Raw genomic sequence first — 23,460 nt, 5'->3', positions numbered from 1 at the left:
ATTACCCTGACGGAGGATATCAAGTGCTACAATCAATGAAATGTCAGAAACGTGATGAAGATGATGAGAATCGATTCGATGATGGCGTAGCTGCAGGCATAGGATAATACGGAGAAAGGAAAGTGGACCTACTGGCTCATCCAAACCTGTCGACGTGGGTCAATAGAATGCACGGAGAGATGACCTTCAACCTGAAACAGCTTCTACCGAGCCACGGCTGCTTAAGGAGTATCTTCATCGGTGTGGGCACGCAACGTCAACACTGTGCCTGGAGCGTCTTTGAATGTCCGAGGTTTGAAGTCTTTGAATGTCCGAGGAGAGTCTTTGAATGTCCGAGGTTTGAAGTGACGTGCAGGGAGCTACTTAAAAGGTTGAACACCGCTGATGTAGATCATGACTGTCTTACAGCGAAATGGACATCGAACAACGGTTTCGGGAGAGCAATCACCACCAGGGAACTCTCCGCAGGTATAAGCTAGATCCACCGCCGAGGACTAGTCGTTTAGACTGCAACAAAGCAGCGAGTATGAGTCGTCGAAACGCCAGCGAACCGGATGTCACGCTCCATGCAGATTTGCCAGACCGACTACGGCACCCCACCGGTTGTTCCGATAGAAAAGTAGCGAAAACCAAAGAAGAATCGATATTGGGAAAAAATTTTTCGCCAGGGAACTCTCCGCTAGCGTAAGCTAGATTCACCGCTGGGGACTAGACTGAATAGACAGCGACGAGACACCGCTAGTCGCGGGTCATCGGCGCACCAGTGCATCGGATACCCTGCTTCACCAGAATCGCCGAACTAGGCACCTAACTGATTAGCTCGATCTCGGGAGAACTTTTCTCGCCGGGGAATACTCTGTCGGAGTAGGTCAGGTCCATCGTCGGGGACTAGACCGAGTTGTTCGCGAACAAGTCGAGGACTGAATGGACCATCAAGGAAGTAGTGCTAAATGGCCCAAGAAGAGAACTAAAAGGCTTAAAGGAGTTGCGGTGCTAAATGGCACCGGTTACGGAGTCAAAGGGCTCAAGAAGTTGTGGTATTGAAATCAAATAAGAATCGGTATCGGGAGAACTTCTTTCGTCTGGGACCTCTCCTTTAGCTTACAGTCAGATTCACCGCCGGGAACGAGACCGCTTAGACCGCGACGATAAACCACCAGTCGCGCCGGGCTCCAGCAAACCGGATGCCTACTCTACCGGAATCGCCGAACTGACCTAGCACCTGGCTGGTTGGCTCGAACTTCTCTCGCCGGGGAACTTTTCGTCGGAGTAGGCTAGATCTATTGTCGGGGACTAGACCAAGTAGTTCGCGAATCAGTCGGAAGCTCAACGAGGAAGTGGTACTGAATGGCACAAGGGAACTCAAGGGCTCAGTAAATTAGACAGTCTGAAGTTTGCCGCTTAGATTGTCCTCGTAGGGGAAGAGCATTTATTCTATACCAACAGCTAGCTTTCCTACCTTGACTACCCAAACCTGTTCCCTGAGTTGTTGGTTTTTGAACATTTTTTTCCTGCTCAGAATGTTTTTGAACATTTTTTCATATATATACAAAAAAAATTTCATATCCCCCCCGAAAAATTTTCTTACTACGCCACTGCGCACGGACTTGCCTGTTACCCTTATCACGCCGCCCGTGTATTGTGTTCATTGTGCTTGTTAGCTCACCGAAGACGATGGGGATCGATATCCACTCGCCCCACCAATAGTTACGAAGTGTTTTTATGTGGATGAGGGCCTTGCTGGAGGAGATGAGCTGGACGAGGTTGCGGAAAGTTGTCGTCAGCTACAGGAACTTCTCGCTCGAGGGGGATTTACTCTACGTAAGTGGTATGCTAATGACCCGAACATTTTGCGTCATATACCTAGTGAACTCTGTGGAACGCCTGGTTCAACAGAAATAGGACGTGGCTCAATAATAACAGCATTGGGGCTGATATGGAATCCATGCACAGATCAGCTCAGTTTCCAAGTCTCGGATTTGGGGAACTTGCAGGTCGTTACCAAGGAAATGTCAAGACTCTTTGACTCGCTAGGACTTTTGGGGCCAGTGGTTATCAGCGCAAGAATATTCGTCCAAGGATTGTGGGCAAGACAACTCGCTTGGGATGAAGAATTGCCAGAACAAGATGGACAGTGGTGGCAGGTATTCCGCGATGAATTAGCGCAACTAAAGAAGATTACAGTGATACTGTGATGCGTCGTCGAAGGGCTACGGATGTGGTATCTATGTGGTTGGACCAAATGTTGGAAGCGAAATCGAAAGCAAGCTACTGATTGCCAAGTCACGAGTCGCTCCTCTACGTGGATTGTCCAATCCAAGGCTGGAACTGTGTGCAGCCGTTCTTGGCAGCCAGCTGATTCATAACCTGCGTACAACTACGGACTTTCAAGGCTCTGCAGTGTTTTGGTCGGACAGCACCGTTGTATTACACTGGATCAAATCACCTTCGAACGAGTGGAAGGTATTCGTCTCCAATCGTGTGGCGGAGGTGCAACGTCTCATTCGAGGACTACCGTGGAACTATGTCCGATCCCAGCTTACTCTTGCGGACCTCATATCGCGCCGGATAAATCCTAGCCAAATTATAGATGACCCGTTGTGGTGGTATGGACCAGCATTGCTAACTAAACCAACTGTGACTTGGCCAAAATTTCCATCGAATTCATCGATAAGCCATAACATTGAGCAGGAGAAACGTACAGTCGTCGTGCTTACTACTACCGAAATCGATGATTCCATATTCGTAAGATATTCAGAGCTGGGAAAGCTATTGAAAGTGGTGGCCATGTGCGTTCGATTGGGTGCTAGCTGTCGTCGCCCGAAAACAACGAGTATTCAGGTAGCTCAGGTAAACAGCTTTCACAAGGAAATTCAACAACTCAAATGCCATAAGCTTGATCCCAAAAAACCCATCGAGTTTGATACCAAATCTGCTCTTAAAACTCTAAACATTCGTCTTGATCAGTCCGATCATTTGCGCTTGGATGGTCGAATGGGTCACGCTGCGGGTCCATACGATGATAAATTCCCTTTGATTCTGCCAGCTATGCATCTTAATAGCGCACTATCTACACCATAGGACGGCCCATGCAGGACCTGGTCTGTTACTAGCAACCATGCGCCAATGGTTCCGGCCGATGCGTGGGCGCGAACTGGTTCGAAATGTTGTTCGAAAGTGTATTACTTGCTTCCGTTGCCGACCTGCAGATTATCATCAACAGATGGCACCTCTACCAGCAGCTCGTGTAATGCCATCCAGAGTATTCTCCAAAGCTGGTCTAGACTACTGCGGGCCATTTAACGTTCGTCCGTTGTACGGGACGGGGGCCAACGTGAAAATGTACGTCGCGATTTTCGTTTGCCTGGCGGTAAAAGCGGTACACATCAAATTGGTTCCGAACCTTACGTCCGCCGCGTGCATTAACGCTTTCGAACGGTTTGTAGCTCGACGCGGTCGGTTAATCGAGCTGCAATGCGATAACGCGACAGCTTTCATCGGGGCTGATCGCGAGTTGAAGTCGTTACGTCGTCGGTATCTCGAAAAGTTTAAGATGGAAGAGTGGAAGGACTACTGTATCGATTCCGGAATCTCCTTTCGTTTCATTCCGGCCCGCTCCCCGCATTTAGGGGGTCTGTGGGAGGCCGGAGTGAAGTCCTTCAAACACCATTCTCGCCGATTTTTTGGTGCCAGCTCCTACACTTTGGACGAATTTACGACGGCAGCGACTCACATCGAGAGCATTCTAAATTCCCGGCCTCTCGCTCCCCTCACTGATCATCCAGATGATCTCGCTGTGCTGACGCCCGGTCACTTCTTGGTCGGCGAACCAATGTTCTCCGTCCCAGTGCCGGACATGACGAATGATCAGGTGTCTCGTCTCTCTCGATGGCAAGTGCTCCGCCGCTCTGTCCAGAATTTTTGGAAATGTTGGTCCAGAAACTATATTAGCCAACTACACCAGCGAACCAAATGGAGGACTGTACTCCTGCGCAGACTATCAACAAAGGAGCTTTGGTGCTTCTGAAACAAGAGGATCTGCCACCGTCCATGTGGAACATTGGAAGGGTGAAAGAAACCTACACGGGATCCGACGGTTTGGTGCGTGTAGTTCTCGTACGTACGAACCGCGGCGTGTACAAACGGGCAGTCGCCGAGGTACGAGTACTGCCAATTGATTGCCACGATAACAATAAACTACCCACAGCCAGGATATTAGACGACGATCGTTGAAACAGGCTGTTTAAACGGGGCCCAGGCTGTTTGGAGCTGAATAATGAATGTTCTTTTTTATTTGTTACTGTTAAAATCATTTTTTCTATTTTTTTTTTTAAATTATGATATAGCACCTAAGAACGGTGGGTAGGCGAATTTGCTTTCCACGCTTACCCACCCTTTCTTACTTACAATTACACATATCGCCGTATTGTATTATTACTTAGTTGAATTATAACACTCGCAAGCAGCAACCATTTTTGTCTACAATCCGAAACCTTCCAACATCCATTCTGGTCGGTCGAATAAAAGTTGTCGCGTAGGCTTTCCGTGTCGGTTCGAAGGTAAAATTCGTCGCGAGTTCACCGGTAAGAAATTACGTCGAAAAACATATAGGTTTTGTGCCACTTACGCGTAAATTTTCCGTTTTAGAAAAAATGGGTTAGTTCTATACTGCCCATAAAAGCATAAGAGTCCCATATGGATTTTTGACGAAAATGGGTTATCTGTTGGATTGTATTCTTTATCACCACTGAATCACAATGAACAAATAAGATTACCAGGTTTGTTATGAAAATACCGAAAAAAATACCAAAACATGGTTGTCCCATCCATAAGGCTCAATGAGAATGTAAATCTTCAATAGTGTTTTTCTCGGCTTGCTGTTTTTCAATATGGGACTCTTATACTTTTATGGGCAGTATATCAGTGGTTAAAAAGATACAGCTAAAGGTCGCTCGCATGTTATTTCCCCATGGTAACGACCAAGTATCTTATACTCCCGTCCAAAGCAAGCGATAAATATTTTTGCCATCCATGCGAGAGTTGATTTTATCAGCAGCCCATTTTCTTGGAGAATAGTTTATCCTCTCTCCTGGAAGATTGGAAGATATAAATTATTGGGTACCTGTGTAGTTACGCGCACTGGTTTTGTACTTCTTGTGCACTTTTGAGCAGAAGTAAAAACACTACAGTTTCCATTGGCAAACTACTCCGGTGCACAGCCATCGAAAATGACATTATAATATGCAAAGATAAGCAAAGCCTTGGTACCATCAGATGAGCTAAAAAAATCCATTCGTTAGCTAGTCCACAATACCGCGCGCTATGTGACTTTATCGTCAACTCTAGACTGATGATAAAGAATTTTCATCTCTTACGGAAGGAGGATAAGATCAAAGTCCATAAGGAAGCGATAAACGAAAGAAGAAAAAATTAGAATCGTTCCTCCAACGATATAGGAAAAAATACACGCATGCTATGTTAACGATAGACACTGAATAGGAATAAGGCATTCTCTCCTTGCTTCAAATCGACAAGTTATCATCAACGGTGGAAAGCGTTGTTTATCCTCTCCGCGAGAGGATAAATGTAATGCCTGTTCTATATTATAAGCACAGAGAACCGACATCCATGATCCAACAAAAATATTTAAAAAACGTGTGTAAACATTTGAATTAATATACGAAAAACACTAGCGCCGCCACACCAACCTATCCCAACTATCCGTCAAATCGATTCCGGAACCGATTCGAAATCCTGGATGGATTCAGCATGGAATCTAGCTCAAAGAAAACAACCGATTCCGACTCTATCGGTTGACGCATTTGAGCTGGAATTCATGCTGGAAGTCCGAATCGGTTCCGGACTAGTTTGACTGGGTAGAGGAATAACCGCTGTCAATTCTGTCGCACTCAAAAAAAAACATGACGACAGTAGCGCACCTGGTTTAGATATCCAAACTACCTTCGAAACCGTTAGAGATTTTACACAAGTTGAATGCTGAAGATGGACGTCTGTTCTCTGTGTTATAAGTCTCCTCCCAAGGAAAGTTCTTTCGTGTATCAATTAAACGGCCCGTTTTTTATATTAAAAACACTACAGTTGTTTTTTTTTGTTTTGTATTGTTTCACTTTAATTACGTGTCCAATAGTTGATTTTGCTTTATGCATTCTTTCATTTTTTCTGTAACTTTTCTCCACGTCTAACTTTATATCATGCTCTTTAGTAATAGTTGTATGTTAAATTTACTTTATTTAACTATCAACCACGCCAGTGTTGGGGATGAATGGGAAGCGGGGTTACTCTTGCTTTCAGTTTGATCTTCTGGTTATCTTGATTCATCATGCTTTAACATTCACGATTGCGCTACGTGTGAGAGCACGAGTAGCATTGCGCAAAACCAAAGGATGAGCCTACTACAAGTTGCTGACGAGGCATATCTTCTCTTTTGCTAGTTGTTTCGATATAAGTTTCCAGGTAGTGTAATATTTTTTTCAATATTTGCTGTCTATAGAGTTTTTTGCTGTTGTATGTGTCAGGTGATATTAATTTTCTGGTACTCGTTTTTGCCCTTTCTTTATACAACGAAAGCGTTCCACCTATAAGGATCATGGTTAGGATTGAGCCTGCCGGGTCGAACGCATCGAAGCTGTGTTGGGCTGAATTCAAGAGTTTAACCAGATTTCTTATTACTGACCATAATGCTACTCTTTCTCTGCGTTTTAACTTCTAGTGATATTCCTTGTTTGCAACTAATAATTGAATGAGAGTGATATCTCTATGATAAAATTGTTACAGCTACACTTTTTCTTGTGTAATTTTTAGCTTTTGGCATCACTGAATTATATGAAATGGCAAAAATGCAAACTCTTTTACTGTAGCTCTACTCGTTACTAGCAGCTGATCCGAATTCAAAATATGAAGGAGGGAATGGTAACAACGAGAGAAAGAGAGACTGCGCTAGTTTTCAACGTTGATTGGTGATACTTTTAAATTTCATTTTCCTTCGTGTTAAAGCCAAAGTTAAGTACTGTTTTTATGGTCTGTTTTCTTGAGTAAAATGTTAGCGCTTTTCTTTATTAATTTCATTAGTTTTGGATTGGGTTTTTTCAAGTATTTACAAATTTGCTTGCTCGTTCGCTGGTTGCACCTTCCTCCAGTATCGATCGATTTAAATATATTAAAAACAATAATAATCTCTAAACAAAAATAGAAAACAACAAAAATGGAGGGTTTCAAGCGTGTAACTGGAAAAGAAATATCGAGCAGAAACTTTCTGTCTTATTCATTTTTGCGAGCGAAAATCGTTCACTTGCACTATATACTTTCTCTTGCTAATGATGGAATAGTTTTGATAGGAAGAAATATACGTTTAAAAACAAATTACATTTCTCATCTCGTTAAAACATATTAAAATTCATCTATAAAACAGTGCGCTCAATCAAACGAACATTCTCACACGAAAACTGTACATACACAACCTACCAACAAATACTTAACACACGCATACACACACACAATCGTGTTATTTCTTTGTTCTAACCCAAAGTCAATTCACGAAGATGTACAAATTCCTATACTTATAACTTGTGTTTAGTTCTTGATACTATACTATCATAGATTTGCAAACGCACATATAAAATGACTGCTCGAAACTATTTCCAACACAAACTTAGAATTAAGCATTGAATTCTTTTCAGCTTTTTGCTGGGTGGCTTTCCCGCCGTGTTGATAGCTGCGCAAACTTGTTATATAATAGGTTTTATATATTGTAATGCTTACAGTTCTGACTTGTTCAGATTATTTCTTTTGTTTTTTTATTTATAGCGTTTTTGCGCCAATAATAATTATGATAATAATAGTAATAAATTACAAATATGAATATCATATCGTTAATTATTGTTTGTTTTTACTTGACTTGTGTTAAAGACATTCTTTTAACACAGTTTTCTCATCTTTCCTGATCTACTTCGAACATAATAAATATTTGCTGAGACATCCGGGAAAAAATGCGCAGTTTCGAGTAAAGTCAATGGTTGGGGTTAGTTCAGATATTTTTGAAAACCTATTCACTCCAATATACAAAGTGTCATGCAAGTTCCTGACGTCAAAAATAGGTTCCACCATTTTCCAATTTTTGGACATATTTAATTGCAAGTTTGCTGCTCAAAACCAATTTCAAACTGCCTGTCACAACGTCTTGAATCAAAACCACGTTGCTCTCAGCAAACTTGTGTTAGTTATGCCTAGCCAAGCCCCAATATTGAGCAATGGAAAACTGATTCCATCATGCATTCTCTACTAGAAATGCCCTAAACATGTTCTGAAATCTTCATTCTATTGTTTTACAAGCGAAAATCCACTGAGACTAATTATGTTTTGCTGTTTTATCATATGTTCAATGATTGTCTCAGAAATACTGCCAGACTTAAACATTCTTTAAAACTTATTTCTTCCCTATCGAACTATCGCATTGAACAACCACTTCTATTTCAACCTAACCGAGAAAAACACCGAAGGAAGATTGTTTCCTGCCTTCTGAACCAAAAAAGAACTAAAACGGTAGTACCAATTTGTAGAACTAATATGGGATTACTTAATAAATTAACGTGCTAAAAACACACATTTATCTTAACTCACTGCAAAATAACTGAAACTCACTAACTTTCCGTTTCCCCATGACGTTATTGACGTTTACTGCCATTGTTTTTAACTTCGCGGACAATTCGCACTGAACAAAGATTGCAATTCGATAAACCAGTGATCAATCTTATTTCATACTCCCACAGATGGAATAATTTATTATTTGTTGCTGACAAACGTTTTTTTTTATCGAAACATTAGATGATAAGATTCATATTAACTATGTACACTTTTTAGTCTGATGTTCCTTACTCATTTTGATTAGGATATAACAGAAATACATATTTAAAAATTACAAAACAAAAAAATGGACGTACCAAAATTGCAGTGCGGACGAACGGAAAACGAAACTTTCTGTACAATTCACTTCGACGGTTTCTCGAGTGCATCCAGTGGTGGTGCGTTTAAGGAATCTTTCAATAAAAGAATCTGCTTCTAAAGTTAAACTGTCGGGGGAAAAAAACTTCCTCCTGTAAGGAAACAAAATGCAAAATAATGAAAACCAAAACATCCTCTAACCTAACCGATCCCTTTGATTATCGCTTTGCTCTGTCCTGCTGGCCGCTGCCGCCGGATCGAGCTGGCGGCGGAAAGGGATGATGGTTCTAACCGGAAAATATGATGGCGTCGGTTCTATGTTCTGTGCTTATTAAGACTACTACTTAGTCGGTCTACTTTTCCGAGCGGCAGTCGCTCTACGTCACATAGGTGTTGGCCGTTTCCCGCTTACACACGGCGAGTCGTCGCTTCAGCTCGGCAAAGGTGGGCCGTTTTTCCGGTACCAGATCCCACGCTTGGCGCATCATTTCGTAGATCTCCGGTGGGCATCCCTCGGGGGCTTCCATCTTGTAGCCACTGCCGACGTGTTTCACTACATCGGCCAACGGCTAAAGGGGGGATAATAGGAAAAATAAAACATCATAGGTTTCATTAATGATTTAAAGGATAAAGGTTGAGCGATACTTACAATTCTGGGGTACGGGACTCGCCCGAAAGAATAGATTTCCCACAGCAGTATGCCGAAGCTCCACATGTCGGTTTTGTTGGAGAATTTCTGTAAAATTAAAAAGATATGGATGGTTAGACGTGTTTCAATACCATTTATCTCTTGCAACAATTTCGTTTGCATGGCACTAAATGCAGGCGGAGCATCTAAAATGTTTGCACAGATCATTTCTTTCTGGTTAAACATTGTTCCGAAAACCACTGAACTTCTGAAAGACTAAGAGATAACCAAAGTGATCATAACACCGGAAACGAAGACGAATTAGTATCAGTGATTTCTATAGAGCAGACTACACAAACCATAGAAAGTCTAGTTCGCAGCCGCAACCCCCCTTTCGACCTCGCAACTATCACATGTCACTAGTGTTCCAAGATACTCGTCGACAAACTTACACCACACCCAACCTATCCCGCCGCGGAACTAACACCGTTCGGACTATATAGTTATCTGCCAGCTATCATAGACATCGTCTTGTCCGATTTTATAGTGAGTAGATTCACGAAGCCTCCTTTTGAACGACACAAACGCCTCTTCCACTGCTCTGTGATCGACTCCTATGATGTCATGTCGTCCGCGAAGCCAAGAAACGTGTGAGATATCGTGATGATAGTTATGTTGGATATGTTGGATAACCTTACTACAATCAATCTCTCCGCTAGACAGCAGCAGAGGCAAGCTTTTATATTACAGCATGTGTAGTTGATTTGCGACATCATGAGGTAGACTCAAGAGTAGCTGCCACCGGTCCCGGAGGCAATAATGGATTTTCTAGTAAACAGCAGGAAGGAGTACCGATATGATCCAGGAAGCAACGTTATGTTGGTTGCGTGGTACAAGCTTCGCGATGATTCGTAGGAAAGGAACGTCTGTGGACCCGACGATGGATTCCGTTTACTCATCCAATTGGGGAATATGTAAGGCACGCATGCCACATTAATAACGCGTGGGAATTTAGCCAATGGATGGCCAGCGTAGTGAAAGTCAACGTACGCAGCGTTCGTGAGCATCAGAAGTCCGCGCTGGTCAATGACTCATCGGTAGGTATGCAAATGGACACCGGTTCAGGTACCACCATTCTTTCGCCAGACATATAGACAAGAATAGGAAGCCATTCCATATATGTTCCGATAGTCGTTGTAAGGAATTAGTCACTAAGTTAGTGTCGGATGCTGATGGGATGAAGTCGAAACTCAAATTCCATAACTAATTCAGTTATAGGTGTTGTACTCTTCACACGCAAAGATGGTTTTAAATAATTGTTTCCTTAATGGAGAAAAAGTAGTTTTTACCTAAATTGTTCATCAATAAGGAGAAATACAGCAGTGCTGTAAAGCAGATAGGCCGTTGTGAATTGAAGAAACGTTTTTTTGGGCAATGACGTTCGGGTCTAATACGACTCATATTTTTGGATTGTTAATATAGTGAATTCTGAGGACATCCGTCAAGCGAGATCTTCAATGAGTATGGCCGTAGCAGTCTGCTTTTACGGACCCAGAGATTAAACGGAACAACTTCAGACGGAAACCTCTTAGCACTGTGGATGGTTACAAGGAACCGTGTGCAATAGAATTGGTTGTGGTATGTACACTGGTTGGTGGGCCGACTATAGAAAGCTGATCAAATCCCACGTTTACCTGTTCCGTAGCCCATGAGAATTCAGAATAGCACGTGACATGTCTCCAACGAGTAACATGTTCAGAAAGGAATTTCGGAGACTGCTGAATGAAGATCACTTCCCCGACTGGCACAAGACACAGAAGTTAGAGCTGCTACCGATCCTGAGAAACCTTTGACGTATAAACCAAGATGTTGCTGAATATGTTTAAGGTAATAATCCTCAACAGGCTGACAATTTTACGGAGAGCGACTATGTCTTGTCACGGAAGATGTTCCAGAATTTCTTCCAGAAACGGGGACTATTCAAATGATCGAGGAAGCCGAGAAGGGGAAAAAGATAATGCGTCGTAATAACGATGAAATCGAGAACACTTTCAATAGCTCGAGCTGGAAGCGATTGCTAAAACATTGTACAAAATGAGGGTGTCTAGTAGCTAGGTAGCAAAACTGAGGTGCACCCTCGAAATAATACTTTGAGGCAGTTTTAGGGGGAAAGTCGACTGCAATACAAGATGGGTGTTTAGTTGTAGAAGTAGTAGTTATAGTTGTAGTCGACCATGCCCATACTCCAGTACATGGTCAGTCTAGCCAATTTCGAAAACTTGTACCGCATCGTACCGTGAGAATTCTTTAGCTTGTAGAAAACGCACAAACATCTATACATGGACGGTTCATCCTGGTCCATTTTTTCGGTAGATAAAGGGGGTTATTCTGACGGTCACTTTCGGTGAGGTGACACAAATCTCACGTGACTAAGATGATCGGAAAATTTCAAGTCATCTCACTTAAAGTGAGAGATGTCACCAAGGTGACAAATTTTGTCACATTAGGTGACTAAGGGAATATGGAAAATGACTAGTGGGGGTGACTTTTGGAATAAGAAAAAACGATGCAACTGAGGTGAGCTAATTTGAATTTTGATTGACGATTTTATTTTTTATATATTAGCAACTCTGTAAATCTGTTGGAAATTTGTAATGAAGTATGAGTTTCTATAATTTGATTAACGATTGAAATTAATTTAACCAGTTTTTTGTGACTCTGGTATATGAAATATTTTTGAGATTGGAGCGACTAATGGAACTATCTGCTGCACAGCGATTTTTTGATTAATATTTGCATCAGAGGGAATGTTTTAAAGGTTTGGAGTTATCCTCCTCCGCTATATTATTCTGAGCTACGATAACGACCATAAAAGCACTGATGAAATAAAAGATGACAACAACATAGCTGTTGGTTTTTTAGAAGTAATAATTGTCAAACAAAAAGTCATTTTTATTAGGCACGACTTGTGTGACAAATTTGTTTTTGGATAACATTTTGGGATGTGGAGGATGGTACAAACAAGGGGAAATAAGGAAAGTGGCAGGATTTCAGGATACGCTTGAAACAGTTCGTTACAATTAAATGGTTGTTGGAGATAATAAGCTTTGTTTGCACTCCTGTTCGTCTGTGGATAGTATTTTCCAGTTAAAAATGAAACTTCTGATTTCAATTTTCACAATGTGATTGGATAGACCAAATAAATATAGAAGCTTTTTCATTTTGTAACATATATTTTATTTAGGCCATCAATCAATATAGATGATTGGGAATGCGCATCTACTTGGTATTGAAAGTCAATTGAAGAGATGTTTTGATGGGATCTAAAAGCATGTTCCATTACGGCATAGATCATCTTTTAAGAGTATCTAGCTACAGGGGAAAATAAACTCATCGTTACATGTAAGTTCTTATTCGTTACATTTAAGATGTTGGTTATTTGTGTTACAGTTTGTGGGTTCGCAGCTGCACTCATCCCCCGGGGATAGTCGTTGCGATTGCGGAAGGGGCCTGCTTAATTCCCATCGCTTGGTATTGACGTTCTGGAGTGGGAATGGAAAGCCTCTTTTTGGTCTTCGGGTATCGGGCACATAATTTGTTGTTAGAAGGTTCTCGGATCTGGTTTAAGGTTCAGGTTCGTACCTAAAGTTCTGGATTTATCCGGTTACTTCTGTTAATGAGTGGTTGTTTTCACGCGGTGTTATCTAGTGATAGAAGTAGATTGACGTTACGTCTTCTGCTGCGGCGGGCCATCGAGGCGCGCGATTGTCTTCTATGTTTAGAGTATTAAGCTAAGATTGCCCGACACACGGCCTATGTAGCCCGCAACGACGGCCTGTTGTCTCTTTCAAGGTTCAGAACTAGGACTGATTAGGGCGAGCCAGGCAAATTCTATGTTGTTTTTTATATAGTTCATCGGCAATTTGAGGCTATGCTAGCTAGTCTATGAAATTATTGTGTTACATAAGCATGCATGAAATATATTTTTCATATTCTACTATTGATTCAGAAGTTTAAAAATTGAAGCATATCCTACCATTTGAATATCGGAAATTATGTTCCTATTGAAAATAATGAAAAAATAACAACTAATAATAAATTGAAAACATTATTATGACGGACATAGTACATCCATAATTGGTGTAATTACTCTATATGGTCATTTTTCAAAAGTATGGACATAAATTGTTGCAGGGGGTATGGAATTTTAGTCGAACCCTTTTGGAAAAAGTGTTTTTATGAAGATCTACGACCGATTAAGTAAATAGATACTTTATTTCAGACATTCTATGTTGACTGACTGAATATTTTACGCTTATAATTTAAATATGGAGTTTGGGAGGGACAATTGAAACGATTTGAACAGTTGTTAACATTTAGTAAATTTATGGTGGGCTCTCCTCACCCATTGGTATTGCATTTTACTACCATTGCTATCAATTACAGTGGCCCAGTACGATAATTGAGGAAATTACGTTTCCCGTTAAATCTGGTGCTTCTAGGTTTATGTCGTTTTCGAGTCATCTTTTCGCATAATTGGGTGCAGCGAACTCTGTGTGTCTTTGCTGAAAACAATTTCATGCACTCACTATATTTCTTGGCAAATAGGATTTTCTGGTAGGAAATTTTTTTGAATGGTGGATAAATTGGTTTCTGAGATTTCGTGGTGGCCGCGTTAGAACTTTTCAACGCATGCACGCATTTTCAGAATACCTTTATAAAAAAAATGTCATCGTGATAAGAATGTGTAATCCCGATTGAGCTCCATTGCATTGTAAATGCTATAATAAGGGGCAGATTAGTGCAAATGTATAATCGTGGGTGAATGCAGAACAGCGAGTCTAATGATGTAAGGTATGAAAACTGTGCTCAATGGAACTATTCCAGTCGGTCTTGGATCACATACATTTGCAGCAACATCAGATGTTGATTCAAGATGTTCTCAACCCCGATTTGGCAGCTTTCACGCCACCACCCACGTTACGGCTTGGTAAGGCTAGACTGGTGTCGAAAGGGGTCAATTAAGGCTGTCTGACGTATTCTTGATGGTCACATCATTGCCGTTTCTGCATTAAAATAGGCGGACGGCCTTTCTTGATTTTAAAATTAGGGAATATGTATGTATTGACATATAATGTCTTTTTTGCTTCAGATAGTTGATATTTACGCCACCAGAGTTCCAAAGAAAATGGTGGATTCGATGACAGAGATATCGATTCTATGAGACGATCGACTGACGGTGTCAAAATAGCAGAAGAGATGATCAGCGGTAAACTGAAACTTAGTATGTAAATTTTAAAAGAGGAAGTGAGACACTACCCCTGAAATGTAATCTGTAAGCACTAACATACATTATTATTTCAGCTCAAACAGTTCAGGGACTGTACGGGATGGCGCTACCCAGTGGTCGGAAACACCAAAAACGTGAACTTAATTCACTAGAGGCCAAACCATCGAATATATGCACAGGGTGTCTTTGGAGGAATTGTTCATATGAATATTCCCCACTATCTGATAACAATTCATATTAGGCATGGCTTACTATGATCGAACTAAAAAAATTAACTTTTTATACTGACGAGGTAGAAAGTCGGTGTCTTCGACAAAGTTTCAGAAATGCTCACAGTAAAGACACCAACTTTCTACCTCGTCAGTAAAAAAAGTTATTTATTTTAGTTCGATCATAGTAAGCCATGCCTAATTTCAATTCAATTATCAAATTGTGATTCATATGAACAATTTCTTCAAAGACTCCCTGTGAATATATTGGATGGTTTGGCCTCTAGTGAATTAAGTTCACGTTTTTGGCGTTTCCGACCACTGTGCGCTAGGCCTGTGACCTTTGACTGGCATGGTCCAATCTCATTGGTTCGAATGTCTTCATGGCTGGTTGGTAGACATGTGCTTCTACTTACAAATGGATATATCTTTTCCCTTGGATGGAGGGATATGTGGATCCTGTTGGTTATCGACTTTGACCTTGGGTACGAGTTAGTTCGGGCAAGTAGTACAGGAATGGTACCTAAAAAATAGTCAATTGTTCAGTGCTTTTTTATGATCATTTAGCTCGATCAAGCACAACGGCTCTTAGAAATTGTAAGCAACCCTTTTAAGTCGAACCAGATCGACATTCGTTTCGAGAAAAATTTATATGGAATCGAGGATAAATATTTCTCATGTCCTTTATGGGCAGAGAGAACTTTTCCCGTCTGGCTACTCAGCATAATGATGGTAGAAAAAATTGAGGATCGTAACAAATATGAATATTGACTGGAACAGGGATGATCAAATTCTGTATGCATGTGTGCCTATGTATCGATGTGCATAGGAGCATTGTATCCCTGAGCAACACGAAAGGACAAACTCTGAGCCGCCATAACGCTCATGGGAAGGCGGGTGCACAGTTATAGGTGCACAGAGCACTGCATATACTGACATGTGCAACGGTGAGCCGATAGGTGTACATTTACTGCACATAGGTTGCAAAAATAGATTATTGAGACAGCCCGATTGTACAACACCATTAGTGCAAATGTATAGACAATATTGTGCAATGGTTCAATCACCGTCCAATGATCGTTGGTTCAATGCTTATGGTTACTTAGGTTCAATCTGAGCTAAGACATTCAAATTTCAAACGATTTTGTCCTGCGCGCCAATGCAATGTTTTGATTTTGACGATGAAATAAAAAGAAGCAGAAACGACGGCAGCCATTTTAGCTGCCACCTTGTGACTCTGTTCAGGATGTCCTTAACTGCACATTTCGGTGTAGCCACTACAACAAAACAAACAATAGTGAGAATTTTGCATTGAATCCGTTTACGTCTCTTCCTAATTTTCTTCTTGTTTTCTTGGTTCGAAGCGGATCAATCGACTATTTATGGATGCGGTAAAAATACTAGCAGTGTTAGTCCTTCTTCGCGAATACTTTGTCCCACGACTGTGCTGTTTCACCTTCATCTTAAACCAGAATTCGATTGTCCCTGTTCTAGACAATAGTGGTGATTGTGAGCAGGGATGCCAAAGGTACCGGTAAACTACATTTTTTTCGGTATATTTACATTTGCACAAGCCGTACAGCTCGCTACAGCGACGCATCACTACAGCTCTTGCCAGAACGGTAGCCAAACCGAGTACATTTTCCCGTACAGCAGTAGAATACATTTTTGTTTTGCTGCTGTACTCCGACTGCTCGGTGAGAGTGTAGCGTAGTAAAATTTGTTCTCTCGCTTTGTGCACTTTTCTCTGCATAGTCAAAGGGAGAGGCCCGCACACGAAAGCGTTAACGCCGGTCGTGGCATAAACGAACCGCATTCATTGTTGGCGTTTTTGATGGAAAATATTGAATAGATTAAAAATATTAAAAAGTGTAATATAAGAAAAGAGAAGCTGTACCGCTCGCGTCTGGTGGCTGTACTGGGGGCAGTATTTTTTGTCATGTTACTGCTTTACTTACAGACTGCCGTACAGCGCTGGGCGTCCTGCAATTGCGAACGACAGTAGCGTTGAAAGAGAAACGAGAATGTAGGCATAAAAATTACAGCCTCAGAATAGGTAGGCATTTTGCATCCTTGATTGTGAGGATATAGATCAAGCAAATACTCATTTTTTCTATTATCATTATTCTGCCTAACTGGAAGGGTGATTTTAAATGTTTCACAAAAAGAATCTTTGCCCATAAAGAATTTAGGTAATATTTATTCGCAATCCCCCATAAAGTTTTCTCGAACCGAATGTCCATCTGGTTCGGCTCGAACAGATCACACCGACCCGAAAAGGCTACTCAGCATTTCTAGAAGCTGCTGTACTTGGTCGAGCTAAATAAACCTTTCCTGATTTAGCTTCATACCAAAGGTCAAAAGAGTCGACAACTAGCAGGATCCACATGTCCCCCACCCAAGTGAATTGATCTATCCACTTGCACACATCTACCTACACAGCCAAGAAGACTTCCGAACCAATGAGAATAGTCTATACCAGTCGAACGCCACAGGTTCAGCGCCATACCGTACTGTTCCTGAAATTATATATGTATTAGTGCTGCTTACAGATTTCATTTCAGTGGTAGTAAGTGTCTCAGTTCCTCTTGTAAAACTCGCTTACTGCTCCTCATCTCTTCCGGCATTTCTTCGAAACCTCAATTTTCTTCGGAACTCGTACATAAGACGCTCAAGGAGCTTTACTGGCGCAAAAAAAAGACATTATATATCACTTTATTCCCCACATTCCCTAATCTTATAATCAACAAAGGCTGTCTGCCAATTCTAATGCAGAAACGCTAATGATGTGACCATCAAGAATACGTCAGACAACGAAGTGAAAACTGACAAATAGGAGTTGAGCACAGCTTGAAGCAACATCTGATGTTCCTCCAAATGTATGTGATCCAAAACTGGCTTGGATAGTTCCATTGAGCCTAGCTTGCATAGCTTACATAACTAGTCTCACTTTTTTCCTTTCACCTACGAAAACATCTTAGCAGCCATCATTTAATAAAACATGTTTAAGTTTGCAGGTACACATGCAAAATGTATTGAGACTTTTCGGTGTTTGCTGGAATGGAACAATGAAATAAAATTCAAATCGTGTATAAAAATTCCTCTGAAGATGAAAAATTTTAATGAATTTTTTTTGCGAATTGTATTGTTGTTCTGAACCACTGTAAATTGTATAAGGATTATGGTTGATGGACCTACTGCAATAGGTAGTAGTACCACAACATTATCAGCATAAATTATGATTTAGGAACACCTTATCTATCTTATCTTAAATCATTGCGTAAAATAAATGGCTAAAATAATGACCCTAGAATGTTGATCTAAATTTAAATGTATGATCAACTTCAAAACTAATTTCTTTAAATTAGCAATCGCTCACAATCATAGATCACGACCTAGATTGGAGTGGTTCTTTATTCACAAATGATAAAAATAGGACATTATTATACGGTTCTAGATAAACTTTTTTTGGTCTCTCAAAAAAAATCTGTCTGTCGATCGCCATAACAAACCAGACGGTGTTTTCCCGACGAAATAACAGATCCCCAATCAGTAGATTTCTCAAGCAGCAAAAACGCCCAAATAAAAAAATATACACAGACTTTAACCCATATAGTCCAACGATTCCACATATTGTTTGGATGATACCCTGAACAGGTCGTTAGGTTCTTAAATCATACGATGTTTATTAGGGCGTGCACCCATTATATGGCACCCCGTGTTCAATCACTCTACCAAATAGAATTTGGGCTGGATGAGATCAAACTATCGTCAAAGAAATCATCCGGGATGTCAGGCTAACGACCAAATTAGTAACATCAAAGCAAAAAAGTATTGATTAGGTCTTGAATGATACCTTTTAATGTGTAGTTATTACATATCAACCTAGTGTACATGTAATTGCGAATGAAATAAGATTTATATATATATACGTAAGAACGCAGAAAAATCTGTTTTCGAATTTCTGTGTCCAACGAAACAGTAACTACGAAAGCTGGCATCCGAAAAAGAAATTCATGGTAGAGTAGATTAGTCATAACATTATTATTAAGCTTATTCTGCATTACGACGGATCAGTTTTCGAACGAATGTGATTTGCATTCTCAATATAACGACACGAATAGGATTCGATCGAACCGCAATCGTTCGAAAAATCAAACCGTCCTTATACACAATAAGCTTGTTTAACTTTATACTTTTTAACAATTCATGCCGTCTTTTGATAATGCTACCAGTGCTTTTTACAAATACAAACTTATTAGTGAGCGTTTCCGTATTAAGTTTTTAAATTAACAAAACTACTACAAATAGTTGTAATATGTTACGCAATTGCTTGAAAAAGCAACAAATACGACAAATACCAGACAATCATAATATAAACGGACAACGATTCGATTGTATGTTTTTTCACCGTCGTCATCTCTCATTTTTTTCTTCACTTTGCTGTCACCTGAAACGACTAACAGAATGCGGTGACACACCAGAATAGCGTGACAGAGAGTTACGTGAGTGACTCGTCTCACCTTAGGTGACTTCGGTGATCGCGCGAGTGAGAAAAAGTGTCACCTCACCTAAAGTGACTGTTCGGAATAACCCCCAAAGTTAGTCTTGTCGAAGTTTTATTCTGGAAGTTTTTAGACGTATTTTGAGGTCGAATAAACTTAAAGGTGCTTTATAAAGCGTGATCTTCCCTTCCGACATTTATTTTCGACCGTTCATTCACCCCTACAACGTGATTGTGCAATACGATCCTATTCCCTTAGCACAAAAAAACATTTCAGGTGCTGACGATTCTAAATGCATCAGGAAAATATTGATCTCAAGCGTTTGATGAAAAATAATATTGAATATAAAGCATTGTAGGCACCTTGTCGTAGTAACTTTTTATAAACGACGAATGATCGATTGGCTTAGTTAACTCAATCAATCACCAACGCTTTGTGTATTATTTACTGCTTAAATTCACTCACCCCCTCCTTAAGCGCCTCCGGTGCGGTCCACTTAATGGGCAGCTTGCTTATATCGGCCGTGTATCGCTCATCGCGTGCCAGGCCGAAGTCGGACACCTTGGCGACGCAATCCTCCGAAATGAGAACATTTCGTGCAGCTAAATCCCGATGGATAACCTTCTTATTTTCCAGGTACTCCATTCCGGCGCAGGTGTCACTGAAAAAAAAAATTAAATCAATGACTGTTGAGAACAGAAACCTTCCACTACTTACAATGCGAAATTGATTTGATCTTTCCGAGTAATGTGCTGCCTGCCCCGCGACCGGAGATAATCTACCAGCGATCCTTTACTCATGTACTCCGTCACCAGATAGATGTACTTATCGTGAAACACCAGTCCGATAAACTTTACTAGATTTTCGTGTTCGAGGGTGCTGCAATAAAAGCAACGTATTAGCATTATAACTTAGGATGCACGTTTGAACCATTTACGTCATCACGCCCGCCTCGGCAAGGAACTTATTGGACGCCCGACCGGCGTCCTTCAGAACTTTCACAGCAACTTTGTCGCCCTTCAGTATCCCAAGCATTACGTCACCGAATTCGCCCTTGCCAATATTTTCCTTCAGCTGCAGATCTTCCATTTTAATCTCCCAGCCGTTATCCTGGAAATCCTTGACACAGAACTCCTCCTTCGGCAATGCCTTCATCAGTTTAGTGCACAGACCGTCCGAGTCCAGGGTGTAGTGCTGAATGAAAGGATTGGAGTAAAAAACAAATACCGTTGAAATGACACCAACATCCAAAGCCAAGGCACAATCTCATCAAATAGCATTAAATTGATAATGATGATTGCAGTGTCCCTTTCTCTTTCCTACTTACTTCCACCAGCTGGCCCAGGTTGTCGAAGTATTCGTCATCGTCGATCGTCAGCTTGTTCTCCGCATACTTTATCCGGTAGTGTTCAACCTTTTCGTTGAAGCACACGCACAACGTGTAGTCGCCGGGGAAATTGGTTGATTCCCGCACCAAAAACAGACCGTCCTCGCGGGGTTTCAGCAAATTTTCCGCCTCCTCACGCTTTATCCGACCGTGAAACCATCTGTTGCGAGTAAAGATAAACATATCAGTTTGCTGTGCATACTGTTACTGCGTTTTTTTATTATTTTCCACAGACTTTTCCAAAGAAGTGGACACGGTTAGGGTCATGGAATGTTGAGGGGACCGAGTAGCTTCCGGTTGAATCAATCATTCATGCCAGAATGCGAAAATGCTTGCAATGGGTGAACCGTACTCGACAGTCGTAATCAGTGATTATGGGCGAATGTTATCAGCTGCCAGGTGCCGTGAGTGATAACTTGCATCGCTTACGCCTCCGTCCTGACTAATTGTTAGACAGGGAGGTGGTAGTGTAAAATCAATATGTACATTCAAGTCTATTTTGAGGCGAATTTTATGGGTATAAGCTAGTTTTTCGTTACGCAAAAATTTGGGTCTCCGAAAGTTTGTTTTACATGGAATTATTTTATGCATGCAAAACAAACTTTCGGAGACAAAACTCTTATTTAACAGAAACGATATTAAAGGGTGTATCAGAAAAAATAGAACACTATCCTTTGTATCATTTCAACCATGTGAGAAAACAGTCTGATACTTTGAGTAAAACTAGTTCAAAGTGTGTTTTTCAATCCGATGATCTTTATAGCATCACTTGCAGTAATTTCAATTATGCCGTCGAAAGAGCAAATCATCCGTGAATATTTTTGTCGGTGGAAGTTTGCAATCGTTCATACCAACGAAAGTTGTGATTACACGAAAAAGTTACAATAAAAAATTTTATGTCAAAAATTGAAGAAATTCTATTTATTTCTCAATTTTCTGAAAATTTTAAAAGAATCTGTTAAAAGACGATAATTTTCGAGAAACTATGTGTATTTACACTATTTAACGAATACACCCTTTAGATATACTCTGATACAAATTCTTGCAAAATACAATTCATCAAAAAGCCTGACTTTTGCGGAAACGATTTTAAAAACTGAGGAGTTTAAGAAAAAATTACGGAAAATTAGGATCATGTCCAATGAAAAATTTGACGCTAAATAGACAAAACCAAGACATCCCATTTGCGACTTCTACGCACTCCATACCTCAACTTATCACATAAAAGATACCATCTTCTGCCCAAACCATACTTACGGCATCGCATTCAACTTAGCATTTACTTCGGCCCTACGCTGGGCTGAAGCAGCAGTAGCAGTGGGCGATAGAGACGCAGGTCCTGCACTATTCCAACTGTTCGGAACACCGTTGCTATCAAATCCTCCAGTTCCTCCGGAAGGTGGTGGTGGTGGCAGTCCAATTTGGCCGTGCATCGAACTAGACATACCGCCGTGTGGGGGTGGCACCTGTTGTGGTTGTTGTTGTTGTTGCTGCTGCTGTTGCTGGACAGGATGGGGTGGTATAGCCGATAGTGAGGCCGGCGATGGTTGACTGGAGAGAATATGATTCTGCAGCTGGGCGCTGTTCATGGAGACAGACATGAGATTCGATTGATGGCTACTGATGGCATTGTGCTGAACTGGCGGCGGCTGCTGGTGAAGTTGTTGACCTTGCTGCTGCTGGAGGCTCGATGGCCCTAGCATGTTGTGCTGGTTGGGGGATTTTGGTATGTGATGGGCCGGCGGAACCATTGACACGGAGTGCAATGGCGGAGGCTGCTGGTGATGCGCCACTTGCTGCTGCTGCAGATGGATGGAATTGTGATTTTGATTACTCTGTAAGAGGTGGTAAAACGATTGTGAAATAGTAAACCAAGCACTAAAAGAAGAGCTGATGATACTTACAGTTACACTGTGTGGAGGTAATTGTGGTGGTGCCATCTGCTGGTGCTGCTGCTGCTGTGGCGAATGCTGCGATTGTTGCTGACTTTGCTGCTGGGGAGCGGGCGGTGGGTTAATGAACTGTGGTGGCTGCATTAGTCCTACGCCGCCGACTCCACCGCCTGTGGGAACGCCGACTCCACCGGGCTGGGGTGCGGGACGCTTGTGCTGCCGCGCCGGTGCTGTCGGGGGTATCTGATGCGGCATAAACCATGGACAGTCGCCCGAGGCGGCCGAGTTGGCTGCTGCTACCACGGTTGATGAAAAGCCCCGATGATGACTGACCACAGCTGTTTGACCGGACGATTGCAGATTGATAGCGGCCGTATGGCTGTTCATTCCGCCGTTCAGCACACTGCTTCCGGTGGAGTTGCGACGCGACAATGTGTTGTGGAGCTGCTGTTGTTGCTGATATTGCTGCTGCTGATAGTTTCCGTAACCTCTGCGGTCAACGCGTGACTCGCTCCTTACATCGACATCTAGTAATGAAAAACCGAGAAAAAAATCATCAATTTAGCAAATCTCATGACAGTGCCGAAAAAT

General features: G+C 41.5%; 1 protein-coding gene across 4 annotated transcripts in view; it reads right to left on the bottom strand.

Moving 5' to 3' along the window:
* Positions 1-7,043: 7,043 nt before the first annotated feature.
* LOC131685336 (tyrosine-protein kinase CSK) overlaps positions 7,044-23,460 on the bottom strand; it is a 204,819-nt gene continuing 188,402 nt past the window's right edge. For 2 of the 4 annotated variants that reach the window (XM_058968988.1, XM_058968990.1), the window contains exons 3-10: positions 22,882-23,396; positions 22,235-22,812; positions 20,918-21,137; positions 20,528-20,784; positions 20,308-20,469; positions 20,056-20,251; positions 9,608-9,694; positions 7,044-9,527 (exon numbers count right to left, since the gene is read on the bottom strand). In XM_058968988.1, coding sequence (XP_058824971.1) covers positions 9,336-9,527; positions 9,608-9,694; positions 20,056-20,251; positions 20,308-20,469; positions 20,528-20,784; positions 20,918-21,137; positions 22,235-22,812; positions 22,882-23,396 — 2,207 coding nt within the window. In that variant the 3' untranslated portion in view covers positions 7,044-9,335. The remainder of the gene's footprint in view (positions 9,528-9,607; positions 9,695-20,055; positions 20,252-20,307; positions 20,470-20,527; positions 20,785-20,917; positions 21,138-22,234; positions 22,813-22,881; positions 23,397-23,460) is intronic. The other 2 variants (XR_009304781.1, XM_058968989.1) reach the window with 2 other exon arrangements.

The sequence above is a fragment of the Topomyia yanbarensis genome, chromosome 2 (assembly GCF_030247195.1).
Source record: "Topomyia yanbarensis strain Yona2022 chromosome 2, ASM3024719v1, whole genome shotgun sequence".
Taxonomy (NCBI): Eukaryota; Metazoa; Arthropoda; class Insecta; order Diptera; family Culicidae; genus Topomyia; species Topomyia yanbarensis.
This window is presented reverse-complemented; position numbering and strand designations above follow the sequence as displayed.